Source organism: Wyeomyia smithii, chromosome 3 (assembly GCF_029784165.1).
Source record: "Wyeomyia smithii strain HCP4-BCI-WySm-NY-G18 chromosome 3, ASM2978416v1, whole genome shotgun sequence".
Classification (NCBI taxonomy): domain Eukaryota; kingdom Metazoa; phylum Arthropoda; class Insecta; order Diptera; family Culicidae; genus Wyeomyia; species Wyeomyia smithii.
In genome coordinates, this window is record NC_073696.1 from 205,701,513 (window position 1) to 205,719,083 (window position 17,571).

The following is a 17,571-nucleotide window of genomic DNA, read 5'->3' on the forward strand; positions in this document are numbered from 1 at the left end:
ACAGATTACAGTTTCCTGAAAAACGAATTTCAAAATAGTGTCATTATCATCATTATACTGTTTTACAAAGAAATGTTTTACTAATAAACTTTCGATTGTTACAATTATGAATAATCCCGTAGATGTAAACTGTTGAAAATTACTTTGAAGTGAAATTCAGCTGATGCTACAATGAATTGCCTAAAAGTTCGGCTTAGACATAAAATTGAAATAATTGTTTAATTGACCTGCATATTATAAAATGTGCAAAACACATATTAAAATTACAACTCTTGGGAATATTAGGATGTTCTTCAAAACCGTAAGTGAATGTGAACTATTTTTAAATATGATACTAACTTTTCAGCATATATTCTTTCAACTGGTATATTTAAACATTTGTCACTTATAACTATACATTTACATATGTACAATATTCACATCAAATTTACAAAAGGTCAGTTCCACCATCGTTACAAACCATAGCTCAGTGAAAACTTTTGCTAAAATCCCAAGCATGGTGCTGAAGACTGTGGACGCTCTCGACGGTTGGTTTCTGTTCCGACTCATGGCTGTGACTTTCTTCTCCGTCGGAGTTGATTCCACATGCGGTCGACTTACAGCAGCATTTCTGATTTTGGTTCTGACCTTGCGAGCGGCACGGGGATGAACTGGGGCTGCCGGTACAGATTGGAGCATCGCCCTTCTTTCGCTTAACTCGGCGGTTTTGGAACCATATTTTCACTTGCTTCTCGGACAGACGTAATCGGGTGGCGATTTCGATTCGACGAAGCCTCGTCAGATACATGTTAGAGGCAAACTCTCGCTCCAGTTCCAAAAGTTGGGTACTAGTGAAGGCGGTACGAATGCGTTTGCTGGAGAGTTCATCATCGATAGCGTAGGTTGCCGAGGTCTCTAGGGGAGTCGGTGAAGGCGTCGATGATTTGCTGATGACTGTGGAGGCTGCGGGAGCTGTACGCTTTGTGCTGGGTGGTGAGGAATATGGGGAGAAACGCTCAGGAGTTTTTTCACAACGATACAGGCGACGATAATAATCCTCCTTTGGAGAAAGTTTCATTGGAGGCACATCTGTGGGCTGGTACAGCTTAGGTGATAGATCCAGATTCAGAGCGGAAGGTTGCGGAGACTGATAGTACAACGGAAGCGTTAGTTGCTGAGCCTGCTGCTGCTGTTGTAATCCAAGAGAGAAGAGATAGCTTCCGACGTAGCACGCGGAGTAAGGCAACGTTGCTGGTGGTGTCACCGGCAGTTGCGTAAACTGTCCATAGTTGTACACATTACTTTTCACTGGGGTCGGTTTATCACTGATTAGGGAATCCACTAGGAATGATCGAGACATGTTGGCACTGATCAATCGTAATCCAAGCGCTCAAGCCGGCACAAATCTAATCTGAGGCACAAAGGTGTGTTGCTTGTTCGAAATCAGACAGAAAACTATGCTGAGGATGAGGTGAAAAGGTACCATATATAGTGGTCGACCGATCATCTACTTCCCCTCCACATTTTCAGTATCCTGAAAGAAGGAAGATGAATGACGTAGAGCGCAAAAAGGACACTCGCATCAAGGTACTTCAATCAACTACGGATGCCAGAGTGAGAGAAACAAACATCCTCGCAAGAGGTTGTCAATACAATGTTGCCAGTTTGCGTCATATTTACTCGCAAATTGAAGCCTACAGTTTTGCATGCTTCAGTTCTGTTTGAGATCTTTGATACAATCAAAATAAAAACTGCGTTATACTGGCAGCACTGCTACATCCCCTAGCGCTATGGACACAGTTTAGCAACAATTAGAAGAGATTCTCCGTCAAAGATCCTCGCCTCTCGCCCTCTTCCCGGTCGTTGAGATTGAAACACACTTCAGTAGGGTAAAAAGTAAATGAAAGGACATGCAACTCCGGTCGTCCTACAATACACATTATCCATTCATTGCTTTGGCGGGTGCAGCCACCGCACCGCTGCTGCTGCTGCTGCTGTTACTATTACCGCTCAACGAGGGCTTTGGCTAGGGGTTACTTGTTCGACAATCAAGCGTATCAACTCCGCCCAGTTTTACCGCTGTTCACCTCAGCCCTCAGTTACCTTTTCCAATTGCCGGTTATCGACGCTGCAGACATACTGTCTGCCGACAGCTAGAAATGAGAGTCCCGGTGGCGGTGGATTTTGATGATAGTTTTCTCGATCTTCTTCAACTATTTGTTTCAATGGAAAGTGATAAAAGTTAGACTATATGGATAAAAAATAGTGAAGTGGTTTGAGCTTATCTAACCTTGGTTTACGTTTCTGTGATTTTTGGACAAAAAGAGATTTTATGTGAGAGTCACAAGAGCATGTAAATGATTTTTACGTGGAAACTCGCACATTTGATTACCTTCTGGAAAATTTGCGTTATTTTATTGCATGAAAATAAAATGAAAAAAAAAAAAAGATTTGAAAAAAAAAACTACAGTAATACCAAGTTTGAAAAGAGTAAACGTAATAGAATTTATACTGCGATGGTTGTGCGTTTGAAACGTTAGTTTAGCTAAAAAAGTTGAGGTAGAAAAAAAAAACCTTTCTCAATATAATTTGCCATTAATTGAATAAAAATCAAACACTTTTTATGTAAATTAGAAATTTTCGTATGTACCAAAATCAATCGAAAAATATGATGTCGCAATAGAAATAAGCAGTGTGTGTATTTGTGTATGTATGAATAATTCTCCGAAACAAATGCGTGTTTTCCTGACTGATTCATACTTTTTAACATTTTTTTGAAAGTTGTCGTAACCAAAATGAAACTTTCATTACGAATAGCTTCAATCTACTTATTGCTCAATTACACTGGAAAACACAGGTAGAGCGCAAACTGGAAAGATTATACCTTTTCAACCATTTTTTGTGAGTTTTGGTGCTCCTAGCAAATATAACTTTTTTAGAGACTTAAGGGAGTTTTCCCGCAAGCCAACGTATAAACGATGAAATCGGCGAGCACCTACTTTGCGGCCTTTTGAAGCACTTTTGAATACACTAGGGTATGGTAACTTATTTGAGTTTTCGGACATCTTTTATTTTCGCTTTTGCGGACCAGTGTTTTTATCACAAATCTTTATTACAACCACATGCAATAAAAAAATACTGCCTCCTTAGCTTGTGTTTTAGTTTGCTTATTTTTGCAGGCAACAGGTGAAACTAAATATGCATAGTTCTATACTGATGATAGAATTACTTTACTGACTGCTAGGCAAAAGAATGTTTTGAAGTAAAATGAAGTAATTTTCACTATGCATAATTCTCTTTTGAATGTTCTGAATATTATAAAACTGTACTATTTTTCTTTTTTCAACAAATTTTATACAAGACAACGCCTATTATTTCTATTTGAATAATTATTCCGACTTTGTTTTCTCCAGCCACGAACCATCAGTCTAGTAATATCTCTTCGACACTTTTACATATTCCGGTTCGAGCACAAAGCAAAAACTATGATCACACTAACCAGTTATTCAGGAAAAAAAAGTCTGGTCGAGCATATTAATTAACTTCCGTTGCTTTAATTAACTTCCTAACCACAATTTTGCTGATGAACTGCTAGCAAGCGTGCTTCTAGTTAATGTACGAAATTCTCACCGTCCTAAGGTATAGAAAATATCCTCCGCTCGCCCCTTTCAGTGCACAATTGTAAATAGAATTCGTGTGCACAGACACAGAAGATAGCTAATACGAATGTCAAATACACAAACTACTGCGGTATTACCGCCGACAGCCGAATTCACATAACTAGCCTGTTTACGATGTTCCAATCAAATTTGAATACAAACCACAGGCAGCCTGCAGCGCAAAACCCAGAGGGGCTACTTATTTCCACGCAAAATAAATTTAATTTACCAAGTGTCTACCAACTTTCAAGTACCTTTTTAATAAAAGCGATGAAGATGATTGGTAGCAAACTTGTTTTTCGGTGAATAAAATTAACTCATCCCTTCCCTATGTTGCAAACAATGTACACACGGATCTATCATGGCGGATGAACATCGTTATTGCTCTCGCTAACAACCCCATTTTGAAGTTGTTCTGCAGCCACCACTAGTCTAACATCCGTTTTTTTTCGTTTCGATACAGGATGAAAACATATGGGTCGATTAGCGCCGCGAGAACCTACAAAGCCCTAAAGTTCCCCTGCGCAAAGTCGACACTGTCTATGCGTGTAAACCCCTAAACCGTTCATGTTCGAACAATTAATTTAATTTGAAAAGTATCCTGAAAACATTATCTGTATGCCAGCGAGAGGGAACAACTCACAGGACCGTCGTTTTGTCACGGCGAAACTTCAGTTACATTTGGCAAATATGCGTATAAATTTCAAATCTATAAACTGTTACATTTTCCTTTCATTGGCTCTTCCGAGTGGATTTGCGAACGTTACTACTAGATAATAGCAGGGGGAAATGTATTGTTGGAAAATCATAAATAAATTATCTAGACAAATCACGGACAATGTGATGAGCACATTTCAAGAGGGTAGACTTTCGATTGAACAGTAATTAAACAAATTGCAATTGATACAAATATATTTTTATATATTTCATATTTTCAGGATAAACTGAAATAATAGCTTTGATTGCACTGGTCAACACAGGTGCACTCCAAAAGCGCAAACCGGAAAAAATGAAAGATTATAACTATTCAACCATTCCTGTGAATTTTGATGTCCCTCTAGCCACTAACTTTTTTTCCAGAGACTTAAATGAGCTCTCTCTTAAACATAACGTTGAAGCGACGAACCCGACGAGCAAGTACTATGCGAATTCTCACGTAAGTTGACGCGTTTTGTAAATGGCTAGGGGCACCAAAATTCATTGGAATGATTGAATGGCTATAATTTCTTTTCGGTTTTTTCATTTTCAGTACACTAAAGTCGTTTTTACGTAGGGGATACGTGCCGCGTAAAAAAAACCGCGTAAATTCCGGAATCCGCGTAAAAAAACCGCGTAAATTCCGGAATCCGCTTAAAAAAACCGCGTAAATTCAGGAATCCGCGCAAAAAAAACAGCGTTAATTCTGCATTCCGAGTGAAGGGAAACCGAAATCCGCTCAAAAAATACCGCGTAAATTCCGGAATCCGCGTAAGAAACCGCGTAAGAAGCGACCTTAGTGTATTTTAATTATTAATATTAAATATATCGATAAATTCGGTGATGTAACATTTGAAGATAATTAATGATTTTTTTTTTTTCATTTCAAATAACACAGTGCAACAAAAATTGACTTTTTTCCTGCTTTGGCTTCTATATATATATATTTTTTTGTGTATTTTTATGCAAAACTAAATTTCCCCGAGTTTGAACATATTTCAACTTAAAGAGCAACAATGGCGCCATTTTGAATTTTTGAGAAACCGGTAATTTCTGATGTTTTTTCGACGCCATTTTGTTTTGAGGCCAAATATCAAAATTCTAAGAGTTTGTTCACATATTAGCATTTTTTTACCCATCTTTTGAAAAAAACAGATCTCAAATCGGACAATAACTGAGCTCAAAACGGTGATTCTACGAAACCGGGTTTGGCATAGTTTTAGTATATTTCACAAAGCAAAATAATATCGATTATTTCTGAGTATTAATGATAAATCGCTAATATCTTAAAGTGGCAGTCAAATTGTATCTTATTTTGAGTAAAAAAGTCTCAGAAATCGAATGGTAAGTGTCTGATCTACGTAAAATGTCAGCAGATAAACCTATTTTTGTATTGTAGGGGAATTGGGGCAAAATCGACATTTTGCTGACATTTTACGTTAATCAGACACCTACCATTCGATTTCTGAGACTTTTTTACTCAAAATAAGATATAATTTGACTACCACTTTAAGGTATTAGCGAATTATCATTAATACTTAGAAATAATCGAAAACCGGTTTCGTAGAATCACCGTTTTGTGCTCAGTTTTTGTCCGATTTCAGATCTGTTTTTTTCAAAAGATGGGTGAAAATATGCTAATATGTGGACAAACTCTTAGAATTTTGATATTTGGTCTCAAAACAAAATGGCGTCGAAAAAACCTCAAAAATTTCCAGTTACTCAAAAATTCGAAATGGCGCCATTGTTGCCCCTTAAGTTGAAATATGTTCAAACTCCGGGAAATTTATTTTCGCATTAAATTTCATCAAAAAATCATACATAGAAACCAAGGCAAAAAAAATGTTGCACTGTGTAATATAAGCTTGTAGTTTTATAGATGATCAATAAAAAAAACGAAAACCAATTGGTAGATTGAAACTATTCAAAATTCTTTTAGAATGCAGTATTCTTAACTCCGATGGGTATGACTAACTGATTTATGGTTTCGAATCACTTGTTTTTAGATTAAGATTGCCGATGTTTGAGTTGCAAACTCAGAATTTAAAATGGTGCATAAAACACAAGTTCGGTTTGATCGTTTGGCGCGGATCGCCCCCGTTGTTTCTATAATAGCGCGTGTACCTTTCAAAATTCGCGTTTGCTGAATTGCGTTTGCTTTCTCGAGGTTACTCGGAAATGGTATTAGTCAAATGTTTGAACACTTGGATGCTTTCGGTGGTTAAGTGTATTCGCGCACGCTGCTCGTATAGGCCCTCGGGATCTGACGAGAAAGATACTCATTGTTCATCTCCGCAATAAGTTTACTTCGCGCGCAACACTGCCTCATTCACTTACCACGGTAACACAACCTTTCCTTTCCGTCGCAGTCGTGGGGATGCAGAGGTAAACTCGGTCTCCAACAACAACGACTGTCTCACCTCCATCCTTACATCCTTACCCTAACGATCATAAGGACGTGGCCGGCGCCGTTATCAATCGGTAGCTACTGAGTACACTGAAGATGGCAAACTAGACCCAAGTAGCCATATACGTGGTTCGCCAGCTCAGATCGATTAAGGAGGAGCAACTATGAAAGGTGCAGTAGTTCAAGCTCAAGCTCAAGCTCACGAATAACTTATGGAATATGTGTACACTAAAGTCGCTTTTTACGCGGAGGATACGTGCCGCGTGAAAAAAAAACGCGTAAATTCCGGAATCCGCGTAAAAAAACCGCGTAAATTCCGGAATCCGCGTAAAATAAAACCAGCGTTAATTTTGCATTCCGACTGAAGGGAAACCGAAATCCGCGCAAAAAAATACCCCGTAAATTCCGGAATCCGCGTAAAAAAAACGCGTAAATTCCGAAATCCGCGTAAATAAAACCGCGTAAATTCCGGAATCCGCGTAAAAAAAACCCGCGAAAAAGCGACTTGAGTGTTTTTTTATAAAAGAAATTCAATTCTCTAGCGGCTGCATTTTAATCGTAAATAACTACTAAAAACCTAACACATAATTGGAATATAGTTATTTTAGAAAACGTTGAAATTTAAAATATGCAGTGTTTATTTTTTTGCAAAGCATTATCAATTCCCTACAATCCGTTCATACATATTTTTTCCTTATAACCCAAGATTTCTGAGTTACAATGTTTTAAATAAAGTGTATACTAGAATAAACACACTTTTTCAGGAAACTACTCTTTAGTTTAGAAAAAAGTACTGACCATAATATACTGATTTTACAACCCTTGATTTATAGTTTTGTGTCCTTAAATACAACTTTTACGATATTCGTGTTTTTTTCAAGGCAACTCCTGAACACCCGAGACAATTTTGTATGTTCACGTACGACATTTCTAACTGCGTCAAAACACAAGCAATTTTAATCGAACAAAAATTTACTGAGTTTATCTGAAGTAAATTACGTTGAGATTGGAGAACTGAGTAAAGCTTAATAGAAACAGAATGGTTGTGTGCAAAGCCACAACCGCAAGGTTGACGTGAAACTACATAAGTCTGTTTGTTACAGTTTTTGGATTATTACATTCGAAAATGATCGCAAGGGATAGCTTCGGAACAAAGCTTTCCTTTACAATACAGTGCTTTTTCGATTTTATCACGGTCAAAAAAAATTTTACCGTGAATTTGGCGAAACCGTGTTTTTAGCGAAATGATAAAAATTGAATTTTTTGTGTTGGATTCATTTGAAATTTATGGTATTTTGAGTAAAACGATGCACTTGCATAGTTGAATGGAATATAAGTTCAACATACAAATGAAAAAAAAGAAAAGGTTAGTTTTTGATATTTTTCTCCGCTGAATTTTCGCGGACTTTCTCACGGCTATTATACATGCAATATCAATATGATTTGTACTGCTCATTTTTTAGCATAGCTAACAGAGTCTAATGCTTGTTTATGTGAAATTGTCGAACCGCTAGATTTTATAATTTTTAAGCCACGCTCTATGAGGACCGAACCGTAGGGATTTTTAAGTTGTTAACAGATCTTATTTCTCAACTTCTCGAATAATACGTAATTTTTTCTTTAAAGTCAATGAAATGCGTATTTCACGGTTCATTTTTCTCAAAATTAAGACACAAACTATTTGTAACAGATATGACACTTGGTTGCCTCAGAAAATTGATCAAATAAATTGAGTTTATAAAACTATACACATGCAAGGACACAAGGCACAAATGAAAATGATGTTCCGAATACATTTTCTGCAACTGGAAGTATATTATTCTTGATTTGAAGTTTTTTTAAAAAAGCGTGATAAAAACGAAAAAAAAACCGTGAGAAAATCGAGCGTGAATTTGGCGATTAGTGATAAAAACGACTGTTGATAGAAGCAAAAAAGCACTGTAATTCTTTTAAGTATAGACGCTAAGATTATGGATGAATATTTTGTATGAATATGTTTATATTCATAACGAAATCGAAATGGCAACTAAAGCCGATTTGCGACCTCCTGGTTCCGGAAATACTCACATTAGGTAGTATTTGTCTATTTTTGGCTGTTTTCTAGAAACCGGAAACCGGGATCGATCCTTTACCGATCATTGGCATCCCGATTATGGAAAAATTCATATCGAGTGGTTTTTGGACATTTTGAGCTGTTTTCCGGAAACCGGAAGCCGGCATCTTGAATTTTTAAATGACGTTTGAAATTGATTTCTGGTTTCTGAGCACATGAGTATCATATTGAAACCAGAAATCAGTTGCCAAATATGGAACAGTGCCAAAAACGGAACATTTTCTGAGAATTGTTTGTTTATTTATCATAAAGAACATTTAAATATTATTTGAACATTACATTCACCCTAAAGTGTCTTTAATTTTTTCTCACGAATGAGAATGCAACTGATCACTCAAGGCGCAACAAAGGATTAGTCCCATATATTCTTCTTCTTCTTGTCGTATTACTGAAGAATCATGGGGTATTATTGTTTCGAATGAAGTGTTTAATTACGTTTGAGAGAGGTAGCTTTGTGAAAAAAGTAATGTTATTTAAGGGGGAACCCCACTCTGAAAGATCGAAAATACTGAATTTTCGTGATTTTGTTTTAGATATTCAGAGTAAAGTGAAGTATTGAGGTATTTTGGCTATTGATTAAGGTATATTTGAAGTATTTTGCATGTCGTGAATGCAAGTATAATGACTATTACGCTGTTGACAGCTGGGAACGTGGATGCTCTCTCTAAATCAGTACCTATCTGGTGGTAAGTTTTTCTCAGCATCTACTGAATCGATTTAGCTGATTTTTTTTTATTTTCAGCATGTAAAAACATTTTTAATTTGTTACATAGCCGTTTTTGAAAATCCCAAAAATTGACAAAATGGCGGTCATTTTTAGTAAAATATAATTTTTTTCCATGAAAAATTACTGTTTAAAAATTCATAACACAAATATTGTAACAAGTAGATGTAACAAGTTAGATAATCCATGTTTACATTTACTTTACGAACTAATTTCATTTTTTGTCATATGACTTACATTTTAAGCTTAGTAAAGCGGGCAATGTATGCAGTTTGCGAGGATGCGAAAATGAACGAGAATAGAAGGTGTGACTTTAGGCTTAGAAAAAAAAATTCCCTCGTCCAGACGGGACTCGAACTCGCAATCTGCATTGTCTCCGGCAAGGTGTTTTAGCCAATAAAACTATAATTACATAAGCATATTTTTCAATAATTACATAAGCATATTTTCCTACTTTTTAAGCCCCCCTTCCTCCCTTGTAAGACATCGTAAGATTTTTTGATACCCCCCCCCTCCCCCCTAGTAAGATCTTACTGCCAGCATATATAGATTTTTAGTTTAGTTTCAACATTATGAAGCAAGCACAATACTTCGTTTCCTCTTCTGTCCTTTATTCGAGTAATTCCGTAATTCCTTTTTCATGATTTTTTCCGTTCACGCTTTCATGAACATGGTTATTTGAACAGCTGCATTAACAACGTTTTTCTTACGCAAGATAATCAATTCACCTCCCTTCCTCCCCTCCCTTGTAAGCTATATGCTTACGTAATTATTGAACGGCTCCTAACTAGTACTAAACCAAAGTCGAATCACCCTCTACTATTGTGTTCCCGTATCACAGCACGCCACGATGAACTGCATACACTGCCCGGTGGGAGTTAAACATGGTGTCGAGAAAAACGCGGCCAATAGCGTAATACTCACTGTATCTGTACCCACGACATGTAATATACATCTTCAAATATACCTTAATAAATAACCAAATTACCCGAACACTTAACCTTATCCTAACATCCGAAAAACTAATCATGAAAATTTTTTTTTTTTTTAACTTTCCAGAGTAGGGTTCCCCCTTAATAAATACTTGAAATATTCTCTTCAAGTTATTTATAATTGAATGCATTTATCCGAATGTTCCACGGAACAGCGTCAAAAAATGTAGAAAGACAACAACGTGGAAAAACAGTGCTTTTTGTCCTTGTAGCATTTTTATCTTCACAAAATTAACAACATTTCATAAAAATCGCTCGAAAAGCCATCATTGGTATTTTGAGTAAAGTTAGTCGATTATCTCCGTCTTGAGAAATATTATTCCCAAATAAAATGTGAAGAAAACAATTTTTGTATTTTCGTTAAGATACGCTCCATTTCGAATAAAATGCACAAGATTTTGTTCAATGCAAGAGTGAAGAGAGAAAAGGCAACAGCTGATGTATGGTGCTGCTAGAACCTTTAAACGTATCAATGTCCTTTTTTTGGAAGTCCTTTACTTCAATCGAAATTGTGAAAATTTGGTTGTAACAAATATTTTAAGCTTACTTGATAAAAAATATTTCGAAGAATTATTCTTTGTCTTGTTTTACATTTTTTTGAGTGAATTAAGTTTCTAAAGTTGGAGACTGTCAAATAGATTGTTTAACTCCCTCGTTTTCTTATCTAGATTAGATCGTAAGCCATGAGTTCGAGATAGATTATACTATCTTGAGATATTGTAATTATATTCACAATCAGTTGTTTGGTATAAAAGAGAGAGTGGTGAGAGGCTCAGTCTCTTTTCCTGATTGGACGTTGCTAAATAAAGTTATTATATGAAACAAGAAAATAAGTTGTTTGAATACGAGTAAGAAGAAATTATCATTGGCGACGAGAAAAAAAGCAGCAAAAGCTGCAGGAAGCGCGTAACATCGTATCGAAGTTTCAATAAAGCACGTCGTTGTGAGTATAGCTGGAATCAACGATAGCTTAATAGATTAAGATGACGACCAAAAAAGAAGATGGAGAAAGTTCTTCACAAGCCGTAAAGCTGATCGGGACACTGGAGAACTTTATACCAAGTGCGGACTTCGACGATTATTTGGAAAGAGCGGAGAACTTCTTTGAGTTGAACGATATCAAGGATAATACGTTCAAACGGAAGCTAATCGTGCACTACATCGGGTTGCCAGCGATAAAGAAACTACAGCAGCTCCTATATCCCAAAACGCACAAGGAGGTCACATACGAAGAGGTGATTGAAAAGTTGAAGTCATACTTCAGTCCCAAAAAGAACCGCATAGCCCAATCAGTGGAGTTTTTCAAGCGAACCCAGAATGAGTTTGAAAAGGTAGCAGATTCTGCGGTTGAGCTACAGGCACTCTCAAAACATTGTGAGTTCGGTGAGTTTCTCGATAAAGCGCTGAGAGACAAGTTCATAGCAGGCCTTTCGAACGCCAAAATCCAAGGGGACCTGTTGAACAGTTCAGACGACACCACGTTTGAGAAGGCAGTGACGGTAGCAAAAAATCTGGTTCCGAATGGCGGAACTTTTTTGCTCACGGATTGGGTGAATGTGTAAAAACAAGTGGAACTGTGAGTGACCAAGAGATCGATCGCGAGAAAAGTAGATTGTTCACTGTGTTGAAAACGAAGTACCGAGAGCTTTTCATGGACTCTTTACAAAATCCCGTTGAAGGATTTGAAGCTAGCATTCGTGTGAGAGAAAACGCGTCCCCCTTGTTTTATAGGCCATATGAGGTACCATTTTCACTCAGAGAAAAAGTTTCAGATGAGTTGGACAAGTTGGTGAGAGAAAATATTCTTAAGCCGGTGCGCCATAGTGATTGGGCATCGCCAATCGTAGTAGTTCCTAAACCTGACGGTAGTGTGAGAATTTGTATGGATTGTAAAGTGACAGTGAACAAGGTCATTTGTAACGAGCATTATCCGTTACCCAACATTAACGACGTTTTCGCTAAATTAAGTGGTTATAAGTATTTCGCTAAATTGAATCTCCAGGGTGCCTATATGCAGATCAAGGTCACCGAAGAATCTCAGAAATATCTCGTAATTAACACCCACAAAGGTTTGTACGCGTATACGAGATTGCCGTTTGGAATTTCGAGTGCCGCTTCTACTTTTCAACGGATTATGGACGAGATACTGGCGGGCATAGAGGGTGTTGAGAGTTATCTAGACGATATTTTGACTGGGAGTGAGACTGTTAAAGGATTGTTTGAAATTGTTTATAAAGTGCTTGATCAGCTGCTAAAGCACAAAGTAAAAGTTAACTGGAACAAGAGTGAGTTTCTAGTGCAAGAGATTAAGTATTTAGGGCACAAGGTTTCGGAGAAAGGTCTCAGTCCGTCAGATGAGAAGGTCGAAGCCATCGTTGATGCTCCACGTCCCAGAGATGTTTCGCAACTAAAATCGTTTCTAGGCATGATCAATTACTTTTCGAAGTTTATCCCTAATTTGTCAGTGAAACTTTGTCCTCTTTATACGTTGTTGAAAAAAAACTCTCGTTTTGAATGGAATGAAAAGTGCGGGCAAGTGTTTGGGGAGTGTAAGAAGCTCCTACTAAGTAACAACCTGTTGGAATTGTATAACCCTGAGTTGCCCATCGTGGTCATTTGTGATGCGAGTTCAAATGGGGTGGGCGCTGTGTTGTGTCACAGAGTAGGCGAGATAGAAAAGCCGGTGTTCTATGTTTCTAGTACTCTGCCTGCGTCGGAAAAGAATTGACAAAGCTGTTTGTCACTGTACAAGAACTGTGTGATGTATTCTGAGAGAGTATTTGTTCCAAGGTCTTGTAGGATAAGAATCTTAGAGTTGTTGCACGGATACCATCTCGGTGTCGTGCGCATGAAACAGGCAGCTCGAAAGTTTGTGTTTTGGCAGGGCTTGGATAAGGAAATCGAAGAGCTCGTCCAGCAATGCGAGGTGTGCAGTAGTATGGGGAGATTTGTCAAGAAAAAATTTTCAGAATGGCCTAAAGCTCTCCGTCCTTTTGGCCGTGTTCATTTGGACTTTTTCCAATTAGCGGGGAAAACGTTTTTAATTTTAATTGATGCTTACTCCAAATGGATGGATATTAGGATGATGCAGGAGAAGGATGCGGAAGCATTGATCGACGTACTGAATTCAGTGTTTAGGGTTTTTGGTAAATGTGATACCCTTGTCAGCGATAACGGTCCTCCCTTTTTTAGTAAAGCCTTTTCGAAGTATGCTAAGATGATGAGAATACAGTTGTTGCATAGTCCCCCTTACTCGCCTGAGAGCGATGGACTTGCAGAGAGAGCAGTACAGACTGCTAAAAGTGGAATTAAGAAACTGGTCGATCCGAAGTTTAACCATCTAAAATTGAGTAAAATTATAGAAATGTTTTTGTTTAGCTACCGTAATAGCTATAGTCAAGCAATAGATTGCACCCCTGCTAGTAAGGTTTTCGCGTTTACTCCCAAAACGGATCTTGAATCGAATTTGAAGCCACAAGATGGAAAATTGAAAAGAAAAGTTACCTTTAATTTGGATATCAATGACAAGAATTATGTAAAAGAAACGGGTGAAAAATCTAAATTTAATGTAGGAGATCTCGTATGGTACAAAAGTGAGTTCAAAAGCACTAGATCTTGGCTTGAAGCAAAAGTAGTTGGAATCAATAGTGCTAATTCGTTTTATATCGATATTAATGGGGTAGTAAAGTTAGCTAGCCGAAATCAGTTGAAACCCAGAGTGGTGAAAAGAAATGATTATATTTATCCTAAAGTTGATAGAAATGTGAGCGAAGCAAAGCAATCTAATGGGAGCTCACGAGCTTTTAATGTCGATATACCCGAAAAACTGAGAACACTCGAAAAACACAAGAGAAGTGTAAGTGCGGAACCACCGAGAGTTCCCAGAACAAATATAGAGATTCGAAAGAGTAAAAGAGTAGGGAACAAACCAGTACGGTACGCTAATCTGACGTAATGGAATTTAGGCAGGGAGTTGTTAAATAGATTGTTTAACTCCCTCGTTTTCTTATCTAGATTAGATCGTAAGCCATGAGTTCTAGATAGATTATACTATCTTGAGATATTGTAATTATATTGATAATCAGTAGGGGTCTTCACATCAAGCTCGTATACCAATACCCAGCCGTAAACTGTGTATCTTCCATTACTCGTCAATGGAGGTGAGTATTTTTACGGCTGGGTATTTGTTTACGAGCTCGACATGAATACCCATAGTGTGTTTCCGGTTGTATGGTATATAAGAGAGAGTGGTGAGAGGCTCAGTCTCTTTTCCTGATTGGACGTTACTAAATAAAGTTATTATATGAAATAAGAAAATAAGTTGTTTGAATACGAGTAAGGAGGAATTATGTTTAAAATTAGTTTATTTGACACGGCACGATACATTTTCTGTTTTACTGAGCCAAGTACAATTCGTATTAATTCTACTTTAGCAGGGAAAAGAGGGAGGCCTTTTTTTCATTCTCGCGGCCGACTACGAGCTAGTGGGGATTTAAGGTGAGAGGAGGGGAGATACAATTTTGACTTAAAACTAATTTGAAACTTTGTTTTTCAACTGGTAGAGCAATTGTATTCTTGTTTGTTGTATGTTCAAAATATTTGTGTAAGCATAGATGCGGGCTCTTCGTTTCCGTGTCTTCAGCATAGCATATTTGTATCCTTAATCTGACAAATGGACAAAGAAAATTTTAAATTTTAATGTCAGCGTTTTTCAGAAAGCAGTATAGCTGTGTCATGTACTGGGGATCACCGCTTCCCAGAATGTCTCTAACGGGTACGTTCGTTTGTTTTCCTCGGGCCCGAAGGGAATCTATAAGCTCGGACCTAACACCACAGTATTCGGTACACGACCAAACAACATGCTCGATGTCATGGTAGCCATCGCCACAAACGCAGTGATTACTGTCTACAAGCCCTATACGAAAGAGATGCGTGTTTAACGTGTAGTGATTGGACAAAAGTATGGACATCACGCGAATGAAGTCCCGACCGACATCCAACCCCTTGAACCATGCTTTCGTCGATACCTTAGGAAAAATGGAATGCAGCCACCGTCCAAGTTCATCTGAGTTCCATGATGATTGCCAACTGTTGAGTGTTCTCTGACGCAAAATGCTATAAAATTCATCATAAGCAATTGGTCTTTCATAAATATCGCCATCAATAGCACCCACCTTAGCTAAAGAGTCAGCCTTTTCATTACCCGGAATCGAGCAATGAGAAGGGACCCACGCTAAGGTAACCCGGTAATTTTTATCTGTTAAAGCACTTAAAAACCGCCGTATTTTCCCCAGGAAATACGGGGTGTGCTTCACAGGCTTCATCGATCGCAGAGCCTCAATGGCACTGAGACTATCTGTGAAGATGAAGTAGTGGTCTATGGGTAGGGTTTCGATGATTCCAAGAGAGTACTGAATAGCAGCAAGTTCTGCGACGTACACGGAAGCAGGAGCATCGAGTTTGTAGGAGGCGGTAAAATTTTCGTGGAAAACACCGAAGCCAGTGGACTCATCTAGATTAGATCCGTCAGTGTAAAACCTTTTATCATAACTAACATGTTTAAACTTATTGGAAAATATGTTAGGGATCTCTTGGGGTCGCAATTGATCCGGGATACCAGAAATGTCTTGTTTCATGGTGGTGTCGAAGAATATAGCATTATTAGAAGTATCTAAAAGTGCGAAGCCATTTGCTCTTTTCGAGCAAATGCGAGTTGAATTTCAGTAGAAAGCAACGCTAGGCAATCGTTCGTCCCTTTGCCCCGGCGAAAGCCAAATTGAGTATCTGAAAGTAAACCGTTTGTTTCGACCCATTTGTCTAACCGTAAGAGGATCATTTTCTCCATTAATTTCCGGAGGCAAGAGAGCATCGCAATCGGCCTATATGAATTGTAATCAGAGGCAGGTTTCCCGGGTTTCCGAACAGCAATGACTTTTACCTCCCTCCAGTCATGCGGAACAATATTTAGCTCAAGAAATTTGTTGAACAAATTCAAGAAGCGTCTTTTCGCAGAGTCGGGTAGATTCTTCAACAGGTTGAATTTTATTCTATCTAACCCTGGAGCCTTATTGTTGCACGACAGGAGAGCCATTGAAAATTCCAACATCGAAAATGGAGGCTCTTCCGTAGTTACTAAAAACGCGTCGCGAAAGGTTTTCTGTTCCAGTACAGAGTCCGGAAAGACCTTTTTGGCAAAATGGAGTATCCTGCGATCTGAATACTCATCACTCTCATTAAAAAAGTCACGGTTCCGCATGCGCCTGGCGGTATCCCAAAGAGTGCTCATCGATGTTTCCCTCGACAACGCGTTTACGAACCACCCGCGTTTTTTCGCCTTTACTAAGCTCTTCATCTGCTCGCCCAGTGCCTCGTACTTTCGAAGTAGGTTGACAGTGCCGTACTCCCGGTAGTCCTTATACGCCGCGGACCTTCGCGCGTACATCTCAGAGCATTCGTTGTCCCACCATTTGTTGGGAGGGCGCTGTCTAATCGTTACCCCGGGTATCGGTTTCGTCTGAGCTTGAGTCACGGCGTCGATTATCAAGCCAGCTAAGAACGCGTATTCTTCCTCCGGAGAAAGTTCCTCGTGAGTCTCGATAGATTGCGCTATAATAGACTCATAACGCTTCCAATCAATATTACGTGTGAGGTCGTAGGAAATATTGATTGGGTTCGGGGGAGTTGAACCATTAGCAATTGATATAACATTAGCAATTGATAATAATTGGAAGATGATCACTACCGTGGGGATCGTTGATTACTTTCCACTGGCAATCTAACGCTAGTGATGTCGAGCAGAGGGATAGGTCAAGCACGCTTTCACGTGCTGGAGGATTAGGTACACGTGTCGCTTCCCCAGTATTCAAAAGTGTCATATTGAAGTCGTCGATCAAGTTACAAATTAAAGAAGATCGATTTTCGTCGTACAACGACCCCCATAGCGAACAGTGAGAGTTAAAATCTCCCAAAATCAAAAAAGGTTCGGGAAGCAATTCTGCTAT

General features: G+C 38.4%; 1 protein-coding gene across 1 annotated transcript; it reads right to left on the bottom strand.

Annotated features, from left to right (window-relative positions):
* Positions 1 to 368: 368 nt before the first annotated feature.
* LOC129732229 (GS homeobox 1-like) lies at positions 369 to 1,420 on the bottom strand. The gene has a single exon (XM_055692882.1). It carries the CDS (start codon positions 1,337 to 1,339, stop codon positions 467 to 469), a length of 873 nt encoding a protein of 290 aa, XP_055548857.1. The 5' UTR covers positions 1,340 to 1,420; the 3' UTR covers positions 369 to 466.
* Between the last annotated feature and the right edge of the window lie 16,151 nt (positions 1,421 to 17,571).

Bases quoted from the DNA above. Each gene is read 5' to 3' on its own strand.
- LOC129732229 (XM_055692882.1), bottom strand. From the start codon at position 1,339: ATGTCTCGATCATTCCTAGTGGATTCCCTAATCAGTGATAAACCGACC.